We start from the raw sequence: 12,289 nt of genomic DNA on the forward strand, positions 1-12,289 counted from the left end.
AAAGTGGCAAAAAACACTGCTGAACATACTCAGGAGCCTGTGCCACAGTTCACTAAATTATTTTCCCCAGATTTTTGAATTTTGACTTGAAAAAAATCTTTAATATTGTTGCACAATGAAGTGAATAAACATGCCAAGAAGAGTACAATAAAACTGTATCAACACGGTACAAAATGCACGGTTAGCAGGAGACAAATGTCATCTGATGCTTTCTCCTACAGACATTGCCACTCTCAGGATATTGATCCATAGCTCCCAACTGTCCCCCTTTTTCAGAGGGACACACCCTCTTTGGGAACCAAATTCCTCACAAAACTTTTAGCAGACGTGACTAACACAGTGGCTGTGTACTGAGAAGGAATGTAAGAAGAGTCGCTTGTGGATTAAGCCAATGGAAGACATGAACCCCTGTCCTTGTCAGTAGCCCTTTCAGGTAAAAAAAAAAACTAGATAATAAAACCTGGCCCATTTAAGCATTTTTGACAAAAATGACAGTTTAGTGGGTCCTGCTGGGATCACATTACAGTAAACATGGGCCACAAAACAAGGGCCCTTATTCAATTCACTTTTTCATAAGAAAAAAATGATCTCCTAGGAGAAAACTTAGGAGAAGAAGAATACGAGCCCAAGTCTTGTATTTCATCATGTTCACAGGCCAGGTTGTTTTGGAACCCAGTAATCAACATTTAGAGAAGCTGGACAAATGTAACATCATTATTCTCAATTAAATATGTACCGATACCTGCCTGTGGGGCTTTATTCATAATTTTACTCCCCAACAAAACTTTAAAAAAAAAAAAAAATTAGGAAGGAAAAAACATACTGCCCCATATGTGTCTTACAAGTTATACTATGTATAACGTATGAAAAGGAAGGGGGGGTTAACCAAATCTAAAACTTTAAGTACACTTCATATTAAAATACTTACTACAGTTTACTTCATCTGACTTATCTGAACAGTCATGGTCTCCATCACACACCCATCGTGAGGTTATACATCGCCCATCTCCACATCTGTAACTGTGTGCAGGGTTACAGTCTGAGGGAACACAGACAAGAAATATTGCCTAACCAATCAGCAAAAAATTGAACTAACTTTTCTCAAACACATGATATAAATGGTTTTTCAACAAAAATATTAGCTGACTTACACAGAGAGAGACTAGAGAACTTTAAGTGCCCAAAAATGCAACTTCAAGCATACGTGCTGAAATAAAATCAGTGCTACCATTGCAGAGATCATTTAATGGCAAACTGACAGGTCCAATAAACTGAACTGTCTGAACACACAATAGACGCAAAACACCACTAACCACTCTGCCATTTTGATCCAGGAACAGGATAGGGTTTCGGTCACAATAGGATCACATACTGATGAAAGAACTATGCTCAAACCGGAATGTAAAAGAGTCCAATCTTTATTAAAACAGTCATACTGTAGACAAGGCATCATGCTCACATGTATTGGAGCTACAATTGCTCCTTCGTAATAACACATGAGAGCACACAGAGCTACTGAGTGATTGGAGCTCCAATACGCTTGAGCATGATGCCTGGCCAAAATGCCTTAATAAAGATTGGACTTTTTTTACGTTCCGGTTTGAGCATAGTTCTTTCATCATTAAATTGAACGGTTTCTCTTTAAAGAGTAACTGTCAGGCTGCAGAAGCTAATTTAAACCTCTATTCTCCTGTGTTAAACAGTTTAGAAGGAAGCCCAAAAGCCATTAGTGAAGATAAAAATCTCAGTTATCTTTGATGTGTGCTTATCAGCAAGTCTGTTATAGACCCATAAGGACGCAAGCCGCATACTAAACTGCAAAGCATTCTGGGGCCCTCCCCTCGGCTGCTAATGAGACGTTACAGAAGCTTGTAATCAGTCCAGCGTGTAGCACTGATAAATCTCGGGGCAGAGTACTCTGCAGGAGTCAGCTATTGTTCCTAGCCACATGGCTCATTAATATTCACTGCACACTGTGTTGTTCAAGTAGGAGCTTATCTGTGATCAGGAAGCAGGCAGGACATGACGACACATTTGACAGAAAAACATGGAGCCTGCCATGAGCTGTCAGGAGCATCTATCTCTGCATATACTATATACAAATTCTGTGAAATCCAAACGTGGACAGTGAAATGCATATGTAATGTAAGTACAGCCAATCTTTAGCTACTGATATATGTGTTTATTTTCTCTGAGACCTTATACCTAACAGCTCCTCTTTAAGCTCTTTCATACTGCTGCAAGTGATCATTAGTAGCCAGAAAACGGCACTAAGTGCAAGTTTCTAATTACTGCACAATTTTGGAAGCTTTACACCCTCATCTTTATTAAGGAAAAAATGTAAACTTTTACATAAATGCAGGGTTGCTTCAATACATCACCTGACATTTAGCAACCAGTTAAAGGCCTGGGATGCTGCAAGCCTATAATTATAGCATTGGTCAGAAGAGACGGGTTGTGTTGCTGATGTAGCAGAACTCACGGAAAATCATGTGATCGGTTGGATTAGCCGATAGATTTGTAACCCTCTGATTTGCTGCTGTGACCATTTCCTGCATTAGTACAATTGTGAACCAGCAAAGCAGAGCCTGAAGCTAGCCATACACAGGTCAATACTGGTTTGATATGGCATTTGATCAATCTCTCTGCAATTAGATATTGACTGTTCGCGATCAATTTCTCTACTGCATTGTTCACTCAATCTCAATAAAATTTTAGGAGACTTGATGGAACTGCTAGCATAGTACCATTTGCCCATTAACCCCTCACTGTGATTTCCCCCACCCATTCAGAGATTTTCCAGCATGCTGCAATCAGAGGAAAAAAAGCAGTGGTAATATGAGTTTGTCAGACACAATGAAATTGATTGAAGCAGCCAAAAATAAATGTATAAGGCAAGCTTTATAAACCTGATAAAACTACTTACGCTTCCCCATTAGCACATACATGAGCAACTGAGGTAACTCCCAGAGAACTGTACTCCTGTGTGTACATAAATGCTCAGTCCCAGATCTAATAGGCCCCACTGGTAAAGAACCCTCAGATACTTTTTGTGTAATCTACATCGCTTGGCAACACTAAAGATGCAAACCCTTTTATTTTAGTAGTGTACTGATTGTAAAGCCAATGTGACCTCTGCAATTCCAAGACATGAGGGCCCTATGCAGATTGAAGACCTGGGCAATTGCCCAGTTATCCCTAGAGAAACACCGACCCTGGGAACCCACTACACCTGACTGCTTAGTAACTGACAGATTTTTGTTTAGTTCCTTACTATGGAAAACAGTCAATACTGCCAAATGTCTGTAATAAAGCAAGACTTGGAAGCTGTATAAAGAAAGTAGCTCTGTTGATCGTAGTGTTTATTTTGAGGTGCATTTTCAAGCATACCGCAATTCTGTTCATCGCTCAGGTCCCCACAGTCATCGTAGCCATCGCATACAAAGCTCTGGTTAAGGCACTTCCCGGTGTTGCAACGGAATAGATGTTCACTGCAATCTGTAATTGAAAAATATGTGATGAGAGAAGGTTACATTAAACAGGAAATCTGCACGTACTCCGTGGATAAACCTGACTTATGTTTGCAATAAAAAGTGACTACAGCATGAAGGGATCTTGTGTTTGCCTACAATAAATGGCCACATTCAGGCTTATGGGCCATGAATCTGCCGTAGTCTCAGATGCTTTTAGTGAAAGCTCGGAGGCCCCACTGCTTAGTGTCAATGGGTGGTATGATCATGTGAGAATATGAGCTAAATCCTTCATGTGATGCATTTCAAGGTTTCGGGGGGGGGGAATTTTTTTGGCATTCGTAAAAGCAGAACTAAAGTCTAGTAAAGTAACGAGCGTCACAGTATTTACAGTGTTATAGGTCCAGCATATAAAATCATACCATTATAGTATGCGCAATGACTGGTGTAGAAACTATGAGAAGCGATACTTTGAATCTTGTTTTGTAAAATTGACTGTAGAAAGGTTGAATTATCATGTTTGTCACATGACTGTAGCAGGGTGGGGGATGGAGTAGGGCTTGATTCACAAAAGAGTGCTAACTGATAGCATGGCCGTTTTCGCGTGAATTTCCGCGTTGCGCGCGATCACGAATTTTTGCGTGAAACGATAACGTTTTCACGCGTAATCAATATCGGTTTTGCGGAAAAATTTGCATTTGCGCACTAAAACATTATCGTTTCACGCAAAAATTCACGATCGCGTGCAACGTGAAAACGGCCATGCTATCAGTTACCACTCTTTTGTGAATCAAGCCTAGAGTGGTCATCGCAGGTACATATCGTACAAATAGAAGCACAGTACCCACAGGTTAACCAGCACTGCAATTTAATGGAAATCAGCATGGTTCAAAACCCACCCACTTAATTCAACTGTAAATTATTGTAAAAAAATTCAAAATGTGCTTTCAAAGAAACCCAGGATGTGTTAAATAAAACTAACTACCTAGTTATAGCCATAATTACAGAAATATGTTTTAAAGAACTGATGAAAGTAGTATTCCTATTATTAGTAATAAGACTACATTTATACAAGCCTTGAAAGCTGTAGGCACTAAGGTGTCACTCAGTAGAACACCCTGCAGAGTTAGGGAGTCTTGCCCAAGGACTTCTTACTGAATAACAACTGGCCCCCCTAGCTAGGATTTGAACCCTGGTCTGCTATGTCAGAGGCTGTGCCCTTAACCAGTACACTATCCAGCCACTATCTTGGCTTAAATTTAAATTGTCTCCTGAAGCCTTGTGCACAACTCCTGCTGCAGTAAAAAAATGGGGCATAGTTAATCCCAGGCAAGGCCTAGCCATAGATTTGCTGTTAGAGCAGTTGTGAAATCTGTTTCTGTGCTAGTCTCACTACCCTTTCAAAAATGAGCTATTGTACCCTAAAGCGGTCATATTTTAGATCATAACTCAATCCATGTTTTACATCTGTGCTACACATTCTAAAGCATAAAGGAGGGGGGGAGATAGCATGTGCATGTCTGCATCACAATAACAGACATCACTGTACAGGTTGAGGCATTAGTGGCCGCGTACTAACAAATGTGCTGCCCTCGTCCATACTGAAGCCCAGAGAGGGCAGTTCGGAAGTCTGCCACAATGTTTATCTTTGTGCTATGAAAGGTAATGGGTTAAGATTTCATATTTATCTGATTAAAAAATGGTAAACACTTTAAGAACTTTTTTTTAATCTGAGGAAAAAAAATATTTTAAAGAGAGAATCGAACCAGTTGTCTAAAAAAAAAGAAACACATCTATTTTTTTTCTGGCCACAATCGGCACAAAATACATATTTTAATAATCAAATGTTCTCCATCTTTCTAAAAATGTAAAGTCTTATTGAATTATGATACTAGAAGCCCAAATGTCCTTATATAGTATCAGGCTAAAAAAAGAGATGTGTTCTTTCCAGAACCAGAAAAATACTTTTCCCCCATAAGATTAATCCCAGGTGGTTAAACAAATACTACTGAAAAAGTTTCAATAAGCACAATTACAAATGAAAAAAAAAAAAAAAAAGAGTTTCCTGTGAATGAAATATTTGGAAGGTATTAAAGGCAATATCAAACAGGACTTACTGCAATGTACCTCGTCGCTCCAGTCATCACAGTCATTGTAGCCATTGCAGGTCAGTTTCCTAGCTATACAAATTCCATTGCTGCACAGAAAGCTGTCTGGTTCCCCACACAGTGCTTAAAAATAAAGAAAGAAATATGAGTTTTTTTATTTAAGTTTTAGTTCAGTGTTTTGGGTAGTTTTGTTACTGTATGTTGTATGGAACACAATTCGCATTGATAAACGATGTACATTGTAAGCCTTTCAGTGGCAAACACAGGGGGGGATTACAGTTGCCCAGAATCCCCCCTCAGACCAGGGCCAGTGCGGGACAGGCACAAGTTGAGACACCAGAATATCTGCAGGCATCCTGCAGCTCACAGCACCGCCTCCTTTCTTTCCCTTCTACAGTTGACTTTAGATGTAGCAGCAGCGTGTGTACAGAGCATGGAGCAGCAACGTGTGTACAAAGCATAGAGCAGCTCTGGGGAACTTAAAATATTCAGGAAATGAGCACAGCCCCTGCTGGGTGAATGCTTCACTTTCCCCTTCATTACCTATGTCGGCTGTCCTCATTATTATCTGTATCCAAACTAGTCCTGATCGATCCCATTGTTGATCGATCGGTCGGACGGGAAATTGCATTATGTGTACCCAGCATGATGTCCTACCATATTATTATACTGTATTGCGCGTGGCTGAGGGAGACCTTGCAGGAATCCCCTCCTTTAAAATCCTGGGTTTGCCCCTGCCTTTGGCAGGGCCCTCTCCCCTTGTGTACCATACTTGAATGTACACTCTACCCAGAATATGTAAACTTGTATTATTAGCACTACCACTCCAGTGAATGATCTGGCATTGTATTACTACCTGTATTGTGTTGTGTATCTTGCTTATTACCTGTAATGTTGTATCTAGTGCTTATTACCTGTATTGTGATGTTGGTCACCCCTGTTATTATTGTCTGTAATCCTATGTTTTATACAGCGCTGTGTAATATGTTGCCATTATATAAATCCAATAAATAATAATAAACTACTTTGAATTAGTTAACTTGTTATTACCTTACTGGCTGAGTTTATAAAGTAGTCTTCTTATTGTCACATCATGCTTTTACCTCTTTTGCTTTTACATGTCATGATATTAAAGCATACCTGAAGTGACATGTGACATGATAAAATAAACATAGGTATATATAGTACTAGTTCTACTAAGAAAGTCTGAAGCCTCCTTCTGTTTTCTAGTGCAACAGGTGATAACCGCACCTGCCCCCCGCCCCCCCATTTTAGCTGTGCAAATGAGCTTGTCAAACAGCTTGATGAATTCAGCCCAGTTTCCTGAAAGTAAATAGAATGCATGAGCTTGTGGAACAGCTTGATGAATTCAGCCCAGTTTCCTGAAAAGTATATAGAATACAACATCCTTTTATTAGGTTGAGAAATTAAACCGAGTGACATTTAGTGTTCTAGTGTTCAAAGTTCAAAGGGCCATGAGTTCTGTTTGTTTTACAGCTGAGCAAAGCAGATTTTACATCAGACTGTCATGGCTGTTAAGAAATCTTAAGAGTCATAAAAATTAACACTTTAAACTGAAAATAAAAATATAACAATGAATTCTACGTTACCAACGTTCTATTTACCATTACTAAAATAATTATCTTATACAATTATTTTCAGTTCAGGTTCATGTGGTTAAAATGCCAAAGCAGAGACTCTTCACGTTCCAAACCGATTATTTTAAATAAGAGCCTTTTACTGTGAGAAACCCTATGATGCCCAGTAAAGTGTGAAGGGGCCTCCTAGACATAGATACACACCTAAATACTAAAGTCAGAGGTTGAACACAGCAGCGAGTAATAAAGGGCTACACTAGTAATCCTATGGAATCTCATTCTCTGGAAGGGCAAGAGTTTCAAACCTCATGCTGGCTTTACGGACCAATGGTAAATCGGTATGGGGTTCTGTTAACTGAGAAGTTAGAACATCATTAATCCAGTGCAGATATCCGTGTGGAACATCTCACCCAAATCCAAAGCAGATTCTAGTTGATTTATAAAAATGCTATTCCTATAAAAACTCACAAGGGCTGTGTCCCACCAACTGAGACATGCCCTGTGAGTGCGAAGCTCCCCTTTGCTATGGTCAGTATGAATTCTTGCTCTACCTGCAGGAATGACAGGTCACACATAACCCAGTATGCTACTAAACAGATCCAGAACTATTGACTACGTGGTTCTTACAGCTACATAATGCCGGGATCACCAGCAGGCTTAGATATTAAAGAAAGGAAAACATTCACAGGCATAAAAGCCCAACAGGAGGGATTACTCTCAAAGAGACATAACTTGGCAGAGAATTTACTTCCAGAGGCCATCCATGCCTCTCAGTTTTAAATTGTAGTTGTGATACAACCTCTGGGAGCATCTGCAAAAGGAAATTTGAATTAATAGCAGAAATCCCAGATTGTGAGAAAATAAAGGGGGTGGGCTTGTTGCGGACTTTGGAACCAGAAATTCTCCAGATACGGCAGAGGTACTTCCTCTCATGAGTAATTAGCAGCCCAGAGCAGAAACCATTGTTGTCAATTTTCTTTACTTAATTGCTAGACTGGCAGGAACCCTTACAACTCCAGTCTTAACAGTCTGCTAGATCAGTGTGGAGCAGCTGAGCATTAGAGTTAATTTATACACAGGCAGGCAATTTCAAATATCTGCCTTTAAGCCTAACAATGCGTAGAACTATGGAGACTGCTTGGATCTCAAAAAGAGCTGAATCTAGTTTTCAATGGAAGTGATCTATCAAACTGATGCCTAGATTTAATTTTTAAAAAAAAGTATCAGCTAGCAAGTTGCATATGTTTAAAGTGAACCCAAGGTGAGAGTAATATGGAGGCTGCCATATTTATTTCTTTTTTAATCAACACTACTGTAGTTGCCTAGCAGCCCTGCTAATGTATTTGGCTGCAGTAGTGTCTGAATTACACCAGAAACAAACATGCAGCTAATCTTGTCCGCTCTGACAACATTGTCAGAGACACGTGATCTGCATGCTTGTTTAGGGTCTATGCCTGAAAGTATTACAGGCAGAGGATCAGCAGGACAGCCAGGCAACAGGTATTGCTTAAAAGGAAATAAATATGTCAGCCTCTGTATCACTCTAGCCTTGAGTTCACTTTTAACCCCTTGCTTGGGCCCTAAGAGATCACAGCAAAGGTTGCAGAAAAATGAATGAAATCTTGCAGTCAGAATGTACAGCAGTAAAACACAGAGTGTTACACAAACTTAACATGGTAGGTGCTTGCACAAGACTGCAATTACAGAACTGCTATTCCATGAACCCGGGAGAGGACTGCAAATTTCTGTCACGAAGAAAATAAATCTCCGCATTTGGTGAATTACATACGTTTTCCACCCTTGGGAACATTCATTTACCAAAAAAGGCATTGAGATAGGACTTGGAGAATTACGGTACAAACTAAGGCTTCTGGCCTTTTCACTAGCAATGTGTACAATATAAAGACACACACTCTATGCCAAGTGTGGTGCCACATGTCTGTTAATAGTGTGAATGCGGTACACAAGAGAGGACACTGGCACCCACCTGCTCTTATAAGTGGTAAAGGGTGGCTGAGTGGTGTAATGGTTAAGGGCTCAGCCTCTGACACAGGAGACCTGGGTTCGAATCTCAGCTCTGCCTGTTCAGTAAGCCAGCACCTATGCAGTAGGAGAGCTTTGGCAAGTCTCCCCAACACTGCTACTGCCTATAGGGCGCGCCCTAGTGGCTGCTGCTCTGGCGCTTTGAGTCCGCCAGGAGAAAAGCGCAATATAAATGTTATTTGCCTTTTGTCTAAAGGTATACCTACAGTGCTTTGGTAGAGGTCAAGATAAGTGCCAGAAGGTCAGGCAGGGCCAGCAATTTGTTATGACGTAAGGATTGAAAAGCTAACCCTGATCTCTTGTCAAAGGGGAAATTGGTTCACCTGTAATCCCACAGTCACATGTAGTAACACTAAAACATAATGGGCCCGATCTGTTTCACTTTTTCTCCTAAGTTTTCTCCTAAGTGATATTTTCACATCTTAATGAAATTGCCTTTTAAGCCACCAGAAACCAAGAAAATGCTAAGAATAATTTTGACAGCACTTTTCACCTACCTTTTTTAATTGCAGAGTGCTGAAAATGTATTTTACTCAGAGATGAAAAATTATCGCCTTGGGAAAAACGTAGGAGAAAAACTGAATTGGATTAGTACCAATCTTTATTTCCATTTAAGGGTGGTTAGATTTTATATTTCTGTTTGGATACATAAAGTTAAAGGAGCACGATCAATGACCATGTTTTCTTAACCTGGGATTGAGAGAGTTCCTAAAGTGCTGCTAAGTAGTGAAGTATACATTTCACTTGCTTATCTCTTATTTACTGTAACAAATTCCTTTCACTCTTAACTGATGCCAAATCGGATGGCAGAGTGAACCATGAGGGGAGGGGGAATTCCCTCACAAAGCAGCTTGAATAAAATGCAATGGCAGCTTTCAGAGCACATAAACTGTACTTTGGGAACCTGTAATTCGTAAATGGTTAATATTACTTGTGCACAAAAGGAAATATGGTAACTGTGTGGGTGAAAAAGAGTAGGAAAACACATTTTTATTGTTATGTCAGAGTTTTTAGACCACTTTAAGACAAGAATGGTAATACAATTTTGAAAAGGAATCCTACAATCTGTAGGTATCCGCTGTTCTGTACTTATACTGAAATGACTAAGCTCCAACAAATACTTTTCCTTCTACATGAGCTACAAATGGTGAGCACGCATAGTAAATTATCATGAAACCAGCTGTGCAGGCTCTGCAATTCAATCCATGTATATTTGTTTTTTCCTCTCAACAGAGCTTAGTGTCATTATGAGCATTTATATCCCGCATAAGTCTAAACAAGCCCTTAACCTCTGACATGAATATAAACTGTGCAGTAATACATCACAGTGTACATAATGCACTTCTTGGAACAAGGAGGCTTTGAGACCATCTTTGCTAAACAGGGAACACCCAGCAGTCTAGGAAACTTGGAGCCCGTTACCCAAAGAAATCCATCATCACAGAGAAGACTCGGCCATGCTGCATGAAGCCTGCTGCTACAATGGGAATTTATAGTTAAGACCCACTTATGATACTTTACTTTCTAAGTTAAAGACCAGACTAAAAGTGTCATTTGTCATTTTTGGGAAAGCCCCTGGAAGGTCAGCCAAAGTGGCATTTCAGAGCTATAGTTATCTTCTAGGTCAATGCGCTTTCTGTAGTATTGCCTTATAAAGGAAGAGGAGCATAAACAGTTTTTTTTCTTCTTCAGCCAATATCTTTATGGTTGCAGTCAGAGTTATGGACAGTGTTGTCAGGGGCGTTTCTAGGGTCCTTGGAGATCAGTGGCACCTGTGGGCACCAGGCGGGGATGGGCGTGGCCATGCGGTGAGTGGGCGTGGCCATGGGTGGGGCCAAATGTACATGAACTTAGCAGCGGTGTAAGCTACGGATAACGGGCCTGCCCATCGAAATATTGGACGGAGCCCCCTGTCCTTTATTTAGATCATTTACAATCAGTATAGGCATAGATCAAAGATGTATACGCACATACAATTTTGATTGGTCAATCACTGACCCCCAATTTCCCACCCCCGTGCAGTAAGTGGGCCAACAGACAATGAATTTTATGAACAGAGCTAAAATTGGCTAATCAAAATTGTATGTGTGTACCAGGCTTTACAGCTAATACTGTACATACTGAAAGTAGCAGGGATCAGCATACAATACAGCTGGTTTACAATCAATAAAGGCACATAGTAACATCTTACACTGTACACACTGGAGGTAAATCAGCACACAGTGCAAGCACTAGAGAACAGCGTATACTGTACATACTGTAGGCAGCAGAATTCAGCACACTGCAGCTAGCGTGCCAAAAATATGACGATCACGTTGTGCGGCGTGCTTATCGTGCCGCACCAAAAAATGGGTGGGCCATGGACCAGAATATAGGTGTGGTAACGGGTGGAGACAAATTTACATGAACCTAGCAATGGTGGGACATCAGATTAGGACAGTGGTGGCGAACCTTTTGGAGGCCGAGTGCCCAAACTGCAACCCAAAAGTCACTTACCGGTATCTATCGCAAAGTGGCAACAGCAATTTAAACTAAATACTGTACAAACGTTTTAACTCATACATGAACATTATGGAAAATCCAAGTTGAAAATAAACTGTGAAGATAAACAATTTCATCCATCCTACTCCTGAAAAATGTATTCAATTTTTTAGAACCTCCCAGTTTTATTTTCTGTTTTAAAACGCTAAAAAAGTAGGTTTAATGCTATTGTCTCATATGATAAGGATTCAGCTTTTCCCATAGTCTCGCAGTTAGCAATCATGTGACCCCCAACAAGACATATTCAGCAATCATGAGGCCCCCAACAAATCATGAGGCCCCCAACAAGACAAATTCAGCAATCATGAGGCCCCCAACAAGACAAATTCAGCAATCATGAGGCCCCCAACAAATCATGAGGCCCCCAACAAGACAAATTCAGCAATCATGAGGCCCCCAACAAATCATAAGGCTCCCAACAAGACACATTCAGCAGTCATGAGGCACATAAATAGACAGCATTTCACATAAATAGGCAGAATGCCCCCTTAATATGGTAGCCCCCCCAAGTTAGGTAGTGAGTGACAGG

General features: G+C 40.4%; 1 protein-coding gene across 2 annotated transcripts in view; it reads right to left on the reverse strand.

Annotated features, from left to right (window-relative positions):
• Nucleotides 1-12,289, reverse strand: part of CORIN (corin, serine peptidase) — a 279,818-nt gene that overhangs the window by 93,369 nt on the left and 174,160 nt on the right. For both annotated transcript variants that reach the window (XM_068278537.1, XM_068278536.1), the window contains exons 6-8: nt 5,588-5,701; nt 3,391-3,498; nt 929-1,039 (exon numbers count right to left, since the gene is read on the reverse strand). In XM_068278537.1, coding sequence (XP_068134638.1) covers nt 929-1,039; nt 3,391-3,498; nt 5,588-5,701 — 333 coding nt within the window. The remainder of the gene's footprint in view (nt 1-928; nt 1,040-3,390; nt 3,499-5,587; nt 5,702-12,289) is intronic.

This window comes from Hyperolius riggenbachi, chromosome 1, assembly GCF_040937935.1.
Source record: "Hyperolius riggenbachi isolate aHypRig1 chromosome 1, aHypRig1.pri, whole genome shotgun sequence".
Lineage (NCBI taxonomy): Eukaryota > Metazoa > Chordata > Amphibia > Anura > Hyperoliidae > Hyperolius > Hyperolius riggenbachi.